This window comes from Ixodes scapularis, unplaced genomic scaffold (assembly GCF_016920785.2).
Source record: "Ixodes scapularis isolate PalLabHiFi unplaced genomic scaffold, ASM1692078v2 PGA_scaffold3__209_contigs__length_174095766, whole genome shotgun sequence".
NCBI lineage: Eukaryota > Metazoa > Arthropoda > Arachnida > Ixodida > Ixodidae > Ixodes > Ixodes scapularis.
The window spans coordinates 90,395,655-90,409,535 of NW_024609868.1; the positions used below are offsets into that span (position 1 = coordinate 90,395,655).

Sequence of the window (13,881 nt, forward strand, 5' to 3'; positions counted from 1 at the left end):
TGTTACTGGGAGTGAGACTGGACAGTGCCTTGGGGTTTATGGAATCTAAACAATGTATCAACAGAGTGACATCTATTAAAATGACGTTTAACCGCCAATATGTGTGATTATCTCCTGATGTAGCAACGCCCTTCTAACCTGATGTAAATGCAACCGATTGAAGGATGAAAACTTTTGAAGAGCGTGATGAAAACATCAATATTTTTTATAAATAAGGAAGTTCCTGTCAGATAGTCTAATTCAAAAACTGCGGTTTGAGGTTTAATCATCATACATAGCGTGATTCCCACCGGTCGAAATATTCCCTAAACATAACACTAGAAGTAACTTTCATCCCTTCAGGGGAAGCATTTTTTTTACTAGGCAAATAATAAATATTTATTAAATATAAAGCGCACATTGAAACGATAGTAAACGACCAATGCCATTAGATCCGATCTGTAAAACTCGAGTATCAACTTTTCAAGGATATCTGCAATCACATAGAAGTGCGGAACGACACGTCCTAACTTCGGAGACACCCTTAGGGCCACCGGAATTAAAAATTATAATGTATGAAAATATCCGACAATTGAAGTTTCACCGGAATAATGTCCAGTTGCAAGAGGCTCGGGGCTTGTGACATGTAGTTCGTGCTCAGATAAAAACGCCCGCCTGAGTGCACAACGCAGCAACGAAGATATAAAATAGAATAGAATGAAACGCTTACAACCTTGACTATGCTCCAAATAGTGTAGGCAAATCAAAGAAAATGTGTCGAATATTTCTTTGGTTTCTTCCCCAGCTTCCTTTTGAAGTGAATAAGGAACATTTTTGTCCTTCCACGAGCGGTGGCACAAAAACACAGGTAAGCAGAAGTGTCACTTTCGAACAATATTCGTTTTGAATATTCTGTACGTCTTAGAGACTGTCTTTGGCTACCCATCTGCCCCCTCATACTTTTCTTTCTGTTCCTTTTATTTTCTTCTTGTCCAATGGTTCCGTAGTATGCCTCCCTTCTCTTGTCCAAATATTTTGACGCAAGTTTTAAACAAGTGCGCTTTCTTTATTTGAACTTTCATCCTCCTCCTCCTAACACGATCCAAAGGTTTTTTTTTTTCTTTCTGTTTTTCTCTGAGTATTAAAGAACTGTCAAGAAAACTGCTATAGTGGCGGAAAGTGCTCAGTCGGGGTACTAACCAAAGTGATTAATTTTGATGCCCGCCAGTACTCTCTAGAGAGCGGACACGCTTGACATCGGCTCCGTCAATTTGGAAGGTTTTTTGACCAGAAATGCTTTTGGACCTGTGAAAAGTGTGTCATCGGACGTATAAGAACTACCCGATCATCCGGACACACCTTGCAGGTCAATGTAGCATTTTTTGGCCATTTCAGGCCCATTTCATGAACCGGCCACGCCGGAGGGGAACTAGGCCTAATGGGGATTAGCCTGTCCTCATGCATTAAGACATGACCTCCGACTTTCAAGCGTAAGGAGGGCTAAGTCTACAAAGAAAAGCATGAATTCCAAGCAAATTTATGCCAAGGGAGGAAGCATTGTTCAGGGTTATCACCCCGACAAAATGGAATTTGCTTCGATTTTACCAGCAAGTGTAGCGCTTCCTGAAGAAATCCATCAAGATTCCCATAATTTTGGGCAAGGAAGGATGGATACCGAAGGAAGTTCAGCGAACGCCATTCCGGAAAAGCGTCATAATTCAGCAGCGACGTCTGGTAACGACTGGATCGAGGTTGTCTATTCCGACAAGAAAGTAAAGTCACCGCCACCTGATTCGATCCTGCGAGAACGTCCTGGAACTATCGAGAAAACCCAACAACGAGCGCCGTCTCTTAGATCTCAGATTCGGCTGCCGAGTTTGCAAGAATTTGATCACAAGGTGGTCATAAAGCCCAAGCAACCGATCGATCTCAAAGAGTACCGCATGTTCATCGGAGGAGCGGTTCAAAGAGCACTTAGCGAGGGGAACAGCGAATCGAGAGTGATTGTGAGACTCTTAGAAGCTCAAAATCTCATCATGGCTGCAACCAATGACTGGGAAGAAGCAAAGAAGATCGCCAACGTCCAGCAACTCAAGATCCAAAACAATGTGTTGCTTCAAGTAGAAGCCCATCACGTGGTTCCTCAAGAATCCACGTGCAGAGGCGTCATCTTCGGTGTGGAAATGTTTATCACGGACGAAGAAATCTCTAGATTCACGCGAGCTCCACCTGGATACGAGATTCTCAACGCCAGAAGAATGGGCAAGTCAAAAGCTGTTGTCATCACCTTCAAGGGTAACGAAGTGCCAAGATCCATCGAATTCGACTGGAACCAAATACCTTGCTTCATGTATAAGAAGACCAAGGCGGCTTGCCTGAACTGCGGCGAAGTCGGACACAGAGCTGGGTCCTGTCCCAAACCGAGAGGGTACGCATGCAACATGTGTGGCACTCCAAACACTGGGGGATCACACGAGTGCACACCCAAATGCGCTCTGTGTGGCGGACCTCACCGCACCTACGACAAGACCGGCAAGGAAAAGTTCTACACCCCAACCACCAACCCCGTTTCGTCCACTGCGATGGGGCAAAGGAGGGGAAGAAGAACAGAGAAAAAACCACAACCATCGGCGGGAAGGGGTCAGTCTTGTTCCCAGTCGAGAATCCGTTCCACGAGTAGGACCAGAACTAACGCGTGGAGCAAACCTCTGAATAGACCCCGAAGCAGCTCCAGGTCTAGACAGAGAGCTCTGACCACCGACCATGAGGTGGGGGAGGCTGAGGTTGCCACCATTAAGCCTCGACAGAAAAAGAACAAAAAGAAGGCGGCAAAAAAGGTCAAAAGGATCAGTTACAATGACGACGACCTTTCCTCCCTTACTGGCGGTGGTAAACAAAGCATAAGAGAAGAGGTTCGTCAACTCAAAGAGGAATTTCTCGAATTCAAGAAAGAAACTGAAAAGAAGAGCATGTTGGAGAGCAACGCTTACAAGAAGGCAATCATGGACCTTAAGACAGAACTTGCTCAAAAGTTTGAAGGAGTGGATCGCAAGAATTGCATCATCCAGGAGCACTTAACTGCAATAGAGGAAAGGCTCGAAAGCTGGGACGCAATGATCAAGAACATTTTCCAATCTCAGACCCTTAAACGGAAAAAGCCGGAGGCGAAGAAAATGAGTCGAGTGACTCAACTCACTAGACCTCCATGGCTACGCAACTAAAGATTTGGCAATGGAACTGCAGGAGCCTCCGCCGCAAGCAATCCAGCCTCAGCTTGCTGGTGACGGAAAAGCAACCTGCGGTCATCATGCTTCAAAAACAAGGTATAAATTCGGCTAAATTAAAGGACTACACCACATTTGAAGAAGATTCCTACGTTTGCATTATGGTTCATAAGAAATTTACTGCAACGAAACACGCGCTTCCAACCAAGACACCTCACAATTGCATGGTTACCTTGATTCCACAAGGAAAGCAGAAGAATGCCTTCCACGTACTGAACGTCTACAGCAATCCAAAATCGCCAAGAGACTGCGTGCAAAAGCTCTTCAAAGAGGCCCTCAAGATTTCCGGGCATGATCCGATAATCCTTGGTGGAGATTTCAACGTGGCACACACTCTCTGGGGGTATCGTTACACGACACCCAAGGGCAAGAGGATATTCAATATCATGTGTCAAGAAGGACTGACCCTTTTGACGGACCCCACCACACCAACGAGGACGGGCACGAGCTCGTGTAGGGACACCTGCCCGGACCTTACTTTTGTCTAGAACGTCAAAGACGCGAAGTGGGAGAATACCAACGAAAATCTCGGCAGCGACCACTTTATCCTAAACACGACGGCCATCTGCACCTCAGTCAAGTCCAGGAAGCTCGGTCAAGTTAAGATCATAGAGTGGGACAAGTGGCGCGAGCACAGAGGTGTCTCTATTAGCACCATCGAGGACATCGAGTATTGGACCAGGGAAGCCGTCAGCAGCACGGCAGCCTACACCAAGGTCCTCACGGTAGACGAGGAGACACCTTGTGTAGATCCGCATCTCCTTCATCTGTGGGACGCCAGACGGTCACTCACCAAGAGGTGGAAGAATCAACGCCTCAACAGGAAGCTAAAGATAAAAATCCAGGAGATTAGCCACGGGGCAGAGGAATACGCCGAGGAGCTGACCAGGCAAAACTGGTACAACCTGTGCGACAGCATCTAAGGTCGACTCAGCTCGGCGAGCACGTGGAAACTCCTCAGGGAATTACTGGACCCCAACAACACCAGAACGGGCATGTGTAAACGAATCTCCGAACTCGTGTTTAAGAGCCCTCTCACCACACACGAAATGTTTGACAAGTTGGCGAGCAAATACTTGTGCATCGAACCGTCTGAAGCACAAAAGGACTACCATGGGCGAGCCAACCCTGCACTGGACGAGCCCATCACCGTCTGGGAGCTGGAATACGAGTTGACCAAGATGAAGAAAACGGCGGCACCGGGCCCCGACTCCATCACGGCCAAACTGCTCTACAACATGAACGACGAATCTATCAAGAAACTAGTAGACCATTTCAGCGACAACTACTGGTCTAAAGGCGAGTGCCCCAAGCCTTGGAAGGAGGCTGACGTCAGACGCATACCCAAACCCAAAAAGGACCTATAAGTTTCGACAACCTTCGACCAATATCTCTGACCTCGTGCATTGGCAAAGCCTTCGAACGCATCATCAACTCGAGGCTGGTGGCGCACGTGGAGAAGCAAGGACTGTTGTCACACACGCAGTTTGGCTTTCGTCCGCACGTCTCCTCCCAAGACATACTACTGTGGCTCTACAAGGTCCTTCTGGAGAGACCATCAAGGGTGCAGACCAGAGCAGTCCTTGCCCTGGACCTCAAAGGCGCTTTCGATAACGTCACTCACGAGAGCGTCCTGCAAGGTCTGGCGAGCATCGACTGTGGCCAGAAGACCTACGACTACGTCAAGAGCTTCTTGACGGACAGGACCGTTATCCTGAACATCGGGAGTCACACATCGGACCTGTACCAGCTAGGGCCCAGGGGTGCTCCTCAGGGTGCAGTTCTGTCGCCACTACTCTTTAATCTCGCACTCAAGGGACTACCAGAGGTCCTTAACAACATTCCCGGCATCGAACACGCCATCTACGCCGACGACATCAACATCTGGTGCAAGTCTGGAAGCGACGCCCAAGTCGAAGAAAGCCTCCAGAGGGCAGCGAATGCCGTGGCCTCGTACGCTAAAGACTGCGGCCTTCAATGCTCTCCCCAAAAGTCATAACTTCTGGTGTTCAAGAACCCGTACAGCAGACAACCACCTGTGGACCTGAACATCTACATCGACGGACAAGAAGTACCCAGGCCGAAGGAGGTGAGGATTCTCGGCCAGATCCTCACCCAGTCGGGAAGAAATCTTAGCACCATCAACAAGCTCACCACTACCACGACGCACGTCGTCGGGATGCTGAGGAGAATCAGGAACCAGCGGTCCGGACTTAAAGAGAAGGAGGCTATACAGCTGGTATATGCCTTTGTGGTATCTCGGGTCATGTACGCCACCCCGTACCTGAGACTCGCCGAGACCGAAGTCAACAAACTCAATGTCATCATTCGAAGAGCTTTCAAGTGCGCCCTTGGACTACCAGAGTACGTGGCCACGGAGGACCTGCTCAGCACGGGCCTCTACAACACCATCGAGGAACTCTGGGAAGCCCAGCGTATATCACAAATCAAGCGCCTCAGCGAAACACCGAACGGAAGATGGCTCCTGGAGCGGCTGCAATTGGCCACACCAGGTGGCATATTACACCAAGAACCCAAACAAGAATTAACACCAATTGTACGAGGCAAGATCACGGTCGAGAAGATCCCAAGGAACATGAACTCGGAAAGGAACGCCAACAGAAGAAGAGTTCGTGCACAGATCATATCCAGGATATGGAGCAAGAAGCCCGGAACCCTGTACGCCGACGCGGCCATCCTACCAAGAGGCAACACCGCCACCCTGGCCGTGGCCGATCCTCGTGGCAACGTGGTGAGGACGGCGTCGGTCTACACGACTCTCACAGAACACGCAGAAGAAGCCGCAATTGCTCTGGTTGCCACAGGTACCAAACAAGACCACATCACCGTCATCACAGACTCGCAACGGGCGTGCCACAACTTCGCCAAGGGTGAAATAGGCGAACAGGCGGCGAGAATCCTCTCCAAGGCGCAGTTTACGAGCATGAAGATCGTCTGGGCAAAAGGTCACGCGGGTGTCGAGGGAAACGAAGCGGCAAACGCCGCAGCCCGAGCCTTTCATTCGAACCGGGACTCGTCCGCACCTCAACCACACTCCCCTGACCCCAACATGAAGTACAACGGATACTTGAAGACAATCAGGGAAGCCAGGATGACTCTTCCAGCGCCACCTTCGAAGTTCACCAAGGAGGAGGAGCACCTCTATAGAAGTCTGCAGACAGGAACCATGAAGACGCCAGTGAAGCTCCATCAATGGTACCCCCAACTCCATCCTTCACCAACTTGCTCCTTTTGCGGGTGGAAATGGGGGAACCTGTACCACTCAATGTGGGTGTGCAAGGACATTAAAGGTTTGGATCCGATTCCGAACCCGACGAGGGACAGCTGGAACGCGGCCCTCCGCTGGAGCAATCCGGGAAGCCAACACTGGTTAGTACGGAGAGCGACGGTGGTGCAAGCCGCGATTGGAGCCCCGGACTAGGGGCACCCAGCCAGAAATGATTCCTCGATCAAGATTACCTATTTTTTTTCTGGTACTCCTATCCCCTTCTTTTCATAAAATAAAAGATGTTTTCAACAACAACAACAGTACTCTCTAGAAATAAAATGCGGAAACGCGCCGAAATCGCGTTCGCGCTAACAGCGTCGCACATTGTGCATCTTTGTCAGACACACCCACGTACTGGCCCAGAACAACAAAGAGCTCTATTGCGTTTGACGCAAATACTTTCTGAAGCTCTACTCGCTTTGAACATGTTGCCATTATAAAACTAAAGAATTGCAAGCCCGCTGCAGGAAGCGAGCTTTCTGAGGTGAGTGCATTTCACTGGTCTTCTCCGCCTATCCCTCGCAGACGATCAGGCTGCTTCGACTAAGCTTGGTTCGGTACGAACGGCTCTTGGAAAAACGGCTGCTTATTATATTGCAGTGATTTTTATTCAAATTGCCTCACTTTGTACAAAGGGTAAAAAAAAACAAAAAGTGAAGAGTAGCTTGCATGCAAAGTTCGAAGCACGAATGTCCGGGTGACTCATAACGCAATTTAAGCAAACAGTCCTGTGCTAATGGGCCTCAGGCAGCTGTCATCTGAGATTTTTTTTTATAAATTTTTTATTAGATTTTTGTTTTTGTACAAAAACAGGAAAGAAGCCTTGACAGCACAGTCTTAGATAGGTATGTCACTTGATTGAGATGCATCTTGCTGCTCAGGTGGAATCAGGCTTGTACACGTTACTGAAATAAAGTAACCGATTACAATTGCAATTATTTCACTGTAAAAAGTAACCGATTACAATTACAATTAAAGCATCAAAAAGTATTTAAAAAATTACTCTAACGTAGTCGATTACTTCCCACGTTACTCTTTATTCACCCTTTTTATTACAGTAGCGTAATCCATGGGGTCTCGCGTTCAGTTGTTCCGAAAAAGAAAAAAAAAAGGAGAGAGAAAAAGCCTTGATTGTTTTTGCTTAGAGCTGAGTGAGGGACGCCAACACACCCAATTCCTTTCGTGAAAAAAATAAATAAATAAAAAGAGCACTGTTTAAATACATTACTCACAAGAAGCTGGATAAGGTCATTTTCCATACCCCCGGACGTAGTCTCCAGTGTACCAAACAAAAAAAAACAAAAAAGTTCCCAGGAAATGAAGCATAGTGAAGTGGCCTACTAATCGTCGAGGTGCCGTGCTTCGTGGTTTCGGAAAAGAAAATAAAAAATTGGCCGTTACTTAGAGCTGAATGACTCCAGCACATCCAACCCCTCCCCCCCCCCCCTCTTCCAAAAAAAAAAAATTAGAAAAACGTATTGGTAATTTTGTAATCGATTACGGCAACAAAGTAATTCAATTACAAGAATCGTTACTTTTTAAATCAAGTAATTAAAGCGTTACAAAATTGCAGTAAAATGTAATCGATTACAAGTAATTCATTACTTCTAACGCGTTACGTACAAGTCTGGGTAGAAGGAATGATGACGCAAACATCCTTAGTGTTTGCAGTTTAGAGAGTCATTGATTTTATATCAAGCCATTCTCGTAACTCACCGTCAGATTCATTTGTCTGCATCAACCATTTACAGAGATAACATCGACGGCTAGCTGCCTTGAGAATCGTCATGGGGAAATCCTTGCTGAACTTCGCTGCAAGCTTCATCTGACCAGCAATGCAGTTGTCAAGCTATCACGAGTGGTGGTGCTATGTTTGAATCTATCCTGTTTCTGTCCAGTCCCGAGCGTCTTGTATGCAGTAGTAAATAAATCGATGAAATGCTTTGGCATTTATACCAGTCTTTTGAATGCTCAAACAGCGTAAACAAAGACATGCCAGCGGCTTAATGGGATGAGAGAAATAAGCGATTAAGCTCTAAGCGATAAAGTTCGCCACTGCAATGGGAATACGGTACAGACCCCCCCGTAGTCGAGGGAATTATTGTTATTTCTGGATATTTAGACAGTGATAGGTGACTCGTCTCAAAATCAGATATTTTACCAGTGAGGCATGACTACTCACCTCGATGTCTTTAACGTGAACCACGGAGTAATGATTAGACGAGTGCAGCTAGACTGCATTGTAAATGGTATCGCAAATGATATAACGCGGCTATCCACAGCGCCACACATTTACTTGAAAGACCATTTGACAACGCCTGCGACGTGGTATGCGTACAGTTATTGTACAATGTACTATGCAAGGCCCCAAAACGGTGACACCGATATGGATGAATTTGAGCGCCATGGTGCGGAGCTTGGGAATTTCGGTACACTGGAAACCTATTCAGTGACTCTATACACTGGTCCAACGGGCTCCTAGCTTCCACCGCAGACTCAGCTTAGGCGTGAACGGAGCGTAAAAATGTCTTATTTTGCTCAACAGACAAGGGTCACTCTAAGTCACTGAGATGGTGAGAAGGACAGAGCGTATCTTTCAAATTCCGTTTCTAACGCGCGCGCGTTGCCTTCCGCCTCGCTTTGGCCGCGCGTGCACGCTCGAGGCTCACGAGACGCCGAAGCGATGTCGAAGGCAGGAAGTTCGCACTGGAGGTGAGATCTCTCACTCCTCCCCTCCATTATCACCCAGTAATTGAATATTAGTGTTGAGATGTTTCGTTTGAGCGCTCTTAAACCGGGTTCACACTGCTCACACTCTCATACAAAAGACAGTCTGCAAAAACGAGTCACCGCAATAACCGTGGTTCGAACGCCGCGTGCCAATTTTCCCCCTTGAACTCATTGCAATGCGGCATTCGAAGCACCCGGTACGTCGCGGTGACCCCGGCTTTATGGTTTCCATCCGTGAAGTCACGGCCAGGATTTGCCTTGCCGTGACGTCAAGAGTCGTTACCCTCGCAACTCATCGTCAGTGTCGGCGAGAGGTTTGATGCTGCGCTTAAAAAGCACATATCACGTTATGAGCTAAAACCGTCGAAGTTGACAGTCTAGACCAGTGGTGGGTAAGCTGCGGCTCTTCGCGTGTCAAAGTGCGGCTCGCTTCTCCCTCCCCCCCTCCCCCCCCCCCCCCCTCCCCAGCAGAATCCCCCACCTCCCTCCCGGTCACACGAGCACTTCCCCAAAGAGAGAAATGGAACGCGTTTTAAATCGAAAGACAGCTTGCTGTTAGGTAGTGTTGTGCTACTGCTACCTTACGTTCAGTTGGACTGCTTTTGACTCGGATAGATTGAAAGTAGTTCGAGCTGTTTAATGCTCTGGGCAAAAAATTGCCCCCCTCTCTCTCCCCCCCCCCCCCCCCCCCCCCCCCCCCCCCCCGTGGCTCTTTGAAGTTTAGTGGTTTTGTTTGCGGCTCTTAGGCCGGGTCAGCCTGGCCACCCCTAGTCTAGACAATGCTCTTAAGCTCGTGGTTCAATCATGGCGATCCAGGAAAGCCAACCGCAGCGACGCTCTCGGTTACGCACGTCGCTAATAGGAAAGGTCAGACACTTGTCATTGGTCCCAAAAGCACGCAGATCAGTTTAGCCCCTACGGAACCACGTATACCACCCAGCTAATGCGCTCGCCTTCACCAGAGGCGTTCTGCTCCTTACATATGCACGCCTCGTCGTCCTTGAGCGGAACCGAGGCTCGCTATCTGCTTTCTCACGTCTCTTAACTGGGCTCGTCGCGAGAGACTCCGCCAAAACGTGGAACTCTGACAACGAAGCTCCGCGTCACACTCAAGTGCACCCCGGTATCGCGTCGTCGGAAAACTTTGTCGTCTTCTCCTCCCACACGCGTCGACGAGGGCGACGTGTCGAGTACTTCGAGTACACGGCGCGTCAATCATTTGCCGCGACGAGCTCTGTGCCGCGCCGTGCCTTGACCGTGCGTCCCCCGTTATCGTCGCTCGTTGCTTTCTATCTAACCAGGCGCGATGCTCTGTATACGCCGCTCCACGTAAGATGAACCGCTGCGGACGCCTACCAGCCACCGGAGCCAATCCAGGGTCTGGAGCTTGACCCTCGCGCTTCCGGTTATAGGCAGAGAGGCGCGCGTGCGTAAAGGCACGTGGCAAGCGTAGATCGCCGGATTGGCTGAGATGGTTCCTCGCTTCCCCTGCAGTCCATCTCGTGGCGTAACGAAGTATGGGTTTCAGAGCCGGCGGTGTCCGTAGGAAACCCCTTTGTCTGTCGGTGGAGGGGTTGCGGACACGACTCGATCGTCCAACGGGCCTGAGATAGCTCTATAGACTTTCAGCGACGACCTCTTCGCTCTCCGGATCGTGGGAAGCGGCCGCTAAGCACGACCCCGAGGGAAGAGTCTACAGCGCCGATAGCGCGCGTGTCTGGATTTGACTTTCTCCCCGTGTTTACGCGTGGATTTAGATTGGGAATTTCTGTATCTGTCGGAGATCGCGTGCAATGCTGGCGATGTCATAGAAACGGCGAAGGGAGAGGGTTTGAAGGGAATTTCAGAAAAACGGTGGTCATCAAAATCATCGAAGGCCATCGGAGGTGAACGATAGATCAGAGAATCTCAGGCAGCCTTTTGAGACACTTCAAAACAGATGTGTTTCATGTTTACAACTTTACTGGCCGGAAAAGTCAAGTGATTCCCCTTTTTCTTTTCTTCAATATTTATTCTGCAATTGCGTTCCACCAATCGTATTGAGTAAAATATACAAACGAAAGAAGCTAGAAGACCGAGCATTATAATTCTGCATTCGCGCCAGACTTTATAAACATCATTTGAAAAATGTACTTTCTCAATCTAGGCTCACGGATTATATCACGTATTAAAAAAAAAAAAAAAAAAAAAAACGAGACAAAAGAAGAAAAAAAGAAAAAACGAAGAGCACTGCCTGACAGCCATCGCCCATGACTTTAGAGATCTCCGGCACGCTATCCGCGGTACGTCGTCAGGCTCCAGGATTAACCAGACACAATTGGCGGTTGCGGTGAGCCCATGGGCCGTCGCCGTGGCCCTCGGCGCAGTTTCCAGAGGGTCCTGGAGATGCCGTACGGCAGGCCCGGTCTGCAGACGGCCGGCCAGTCGTCGTTCTCGACGTCCCAGAGAACGAGGCAGGCGACAGGCACCCGGCGTCGGAGGTCGGCCACGAAACGAGCTGCGCCGCGAGGCCGCACATACGAGAGGGCCCGGGAGCCGCGCACCAGGCTCGTGGAGTAGCGGCCGACGCTGCTCGAGTCCCCACCCGCGCGGCACGCCTCGTAGTACGCCACCAGGCCGCTCTTTTCGCCGACACGCCACCCTGCGTATTGGCGATTGTCATCCCATGTTATCGAACCTATTTTCGAGGCTTCGTCTTTAGTCTGAGCGAGGTGCCGTGAATATCTGGTTCGCTAGAGAAGGCTGACGAGCGAACCTGCCGCTGCAGTTTTCTGTTCCAGCGGCTAGGGGGCGTCGATTTCGCTGGAATCGCCAATACACCAACACACCAGGTGGGATCAATGCGCGTGCTCAGAAACCCAGGTTTGTTTTTAAACAGCGCGTTGGTGTACGAGGGGGGACCCAAAAGAAACCGAACTAATTCTTTTTTAAGCAGAGCTTTTGCAGTACCGCGTTTTGCCTCCAGGAGTTGATAGAGCGAACATTGCTGAGTCATTAGGCCTAATTCCGTCCTCGAAGAAGGTTAGGACTAGTTGCGGCTGGGTTTATAGTGACAAGTGTTTCGTGTGGGCGTCGTTTTTGCAATGTCTGATTTCTGTGAACAGCGTGCGGTGGTTAAATTCTGTTTTTTTGCTCTGAAAAAGTGGAACAGAAACTATTGAACTGTTATAAACGGCGTACAAAAACGATTCCGTGGGGAAAACTCAAGTGTTTGAGTGGTTTTCCCGTTTCAAGAATGGCGACAGGTCAATTGATGACAAACCTCGTTCCGGTCGTCCTTCCACGGCACGAACACATGAAAACGTTGAAAAAATTCGTGCAATCATCAACGAAGATCGACGACGGACCATTGACGAAATTGTGGAGCTGTCGGGAGTGAGTTGGAGTTCATTGCAGCGAATTCTGACAGAAGATTTCGGAATGAAAAGGGTGGCTGCCAAATTCGTGCCACGACTGCTGACTGCTGAACAAATGCAAGGTCGCGTGGAAGCATGCTGTGCTTTGAAAGAAGAGTCCCGAAGTGACCCAAACTTTTTTTCAAAAGTTATTACAGGTGACGAAACTTGGTGCTATGGTTACGATCCTGAATCAAAGCAACAATCAAGCCAGTGGAAGACCTCAGGTTCGCCTCGCCCCAAGAAAGCTCGTCAGGTGAAATCAAAACAATGCTGATTAGTTTTTTCGATGTGAAAGGAGTCGTCCATTCAGAGTTAGTTCCGCAGGGTCAGACAGTTAACCAGGCTTTCTACTTGGAGGTTTTGAAAAGATTGCGGAACAGTGTGCGGCGGAAGCGGCCCGATTTGTGGAAGTCGGGTGACTGGTTTTTCCATCATGACAATGCCCCGGCTCACACTGCCTTGTCTGTACGACAATTCTTGACCAAAAATGGTATGACCCCTGTTCCTCACCCCCCATACTCACCCGACCTTGCCCCGTGCGACTTTTTTTTTTGTTTCCTAGAATGAAAAGAGAAATGAAAGGAAAGCGTTTTGCTGACGTTGCTGAGGTGAAGAAAAAAACGACGGAGGCGCTGTCAAGCATCACAAAAGATGAATTTAAACAATGTTTCGACACATGGATTAAAAGATTAGACAAGTGTATTAGTGCAAGTGGACAGTACTTTGAAGGAGATTGAACGTTTGTACTTGAAATGGGAATAAATAAGTGCAAAAAAATTTAGCTCGGTTTCTTTTGGGTCCCCCCTCGTATGGTGTCGAGGATGGAATGAGCATACGGATACATTTCTGCACACGAGGTACAATCTCGCCTTCAAGGACGTCTTTTTCTGACCCTAATCCGCGCGGCACGCCTCGTCGCGCATCGGGAGTATACCAAACGTTTTCAATCTCGAGGAACAGCTAGGTGCCTTGGATGGCAGCCAAGGAACGCCTCTCCCGGTCTCGTCATTGATGCAATGAAGCAGTGCAGAAGCATACATACAATGTAAACGATTGATGACGGTGTCTTTCTCGTAGTTGGTCGTAATGAGTGGCCCAGGTGTGCTGAAATAGTGCTAAAAGAATGTGCCGCTCTTGCTTAGGGTAAGACCGAGAAAATTAGGGCACTCGGGGACAGCCGAAAGCCCCCTGGGGAACCCAT

The 13,881-nt window shown here is 48.9% G+C and overlaps 1 protein-coding gene across 1 annotated transcript; it reads left to right on the plus strand.

Annotated features, from left to right (window-relative positions):
* The first annotated feature begins 4,312 nt into the window (after nt 1-4,312).
* LOC120847475 lies at nt 4,313-6,705 on the plus strand. The gene is made up of 2 exons (XM_040219258.3): nt 4,313-4,459; nt 5,278-6,705. The coding sequence occupies exons 1-2, from the start codon at nt 4,313-4,315 to the stop codon at nt 6,703-6,705; spliced, it is 1,575 nt and encodes a 524-aa protein (XP_040075192.1).
* The last annotated feature ends 7,176 nt before the right edge of the window (nt 6,706-13,881 follow it).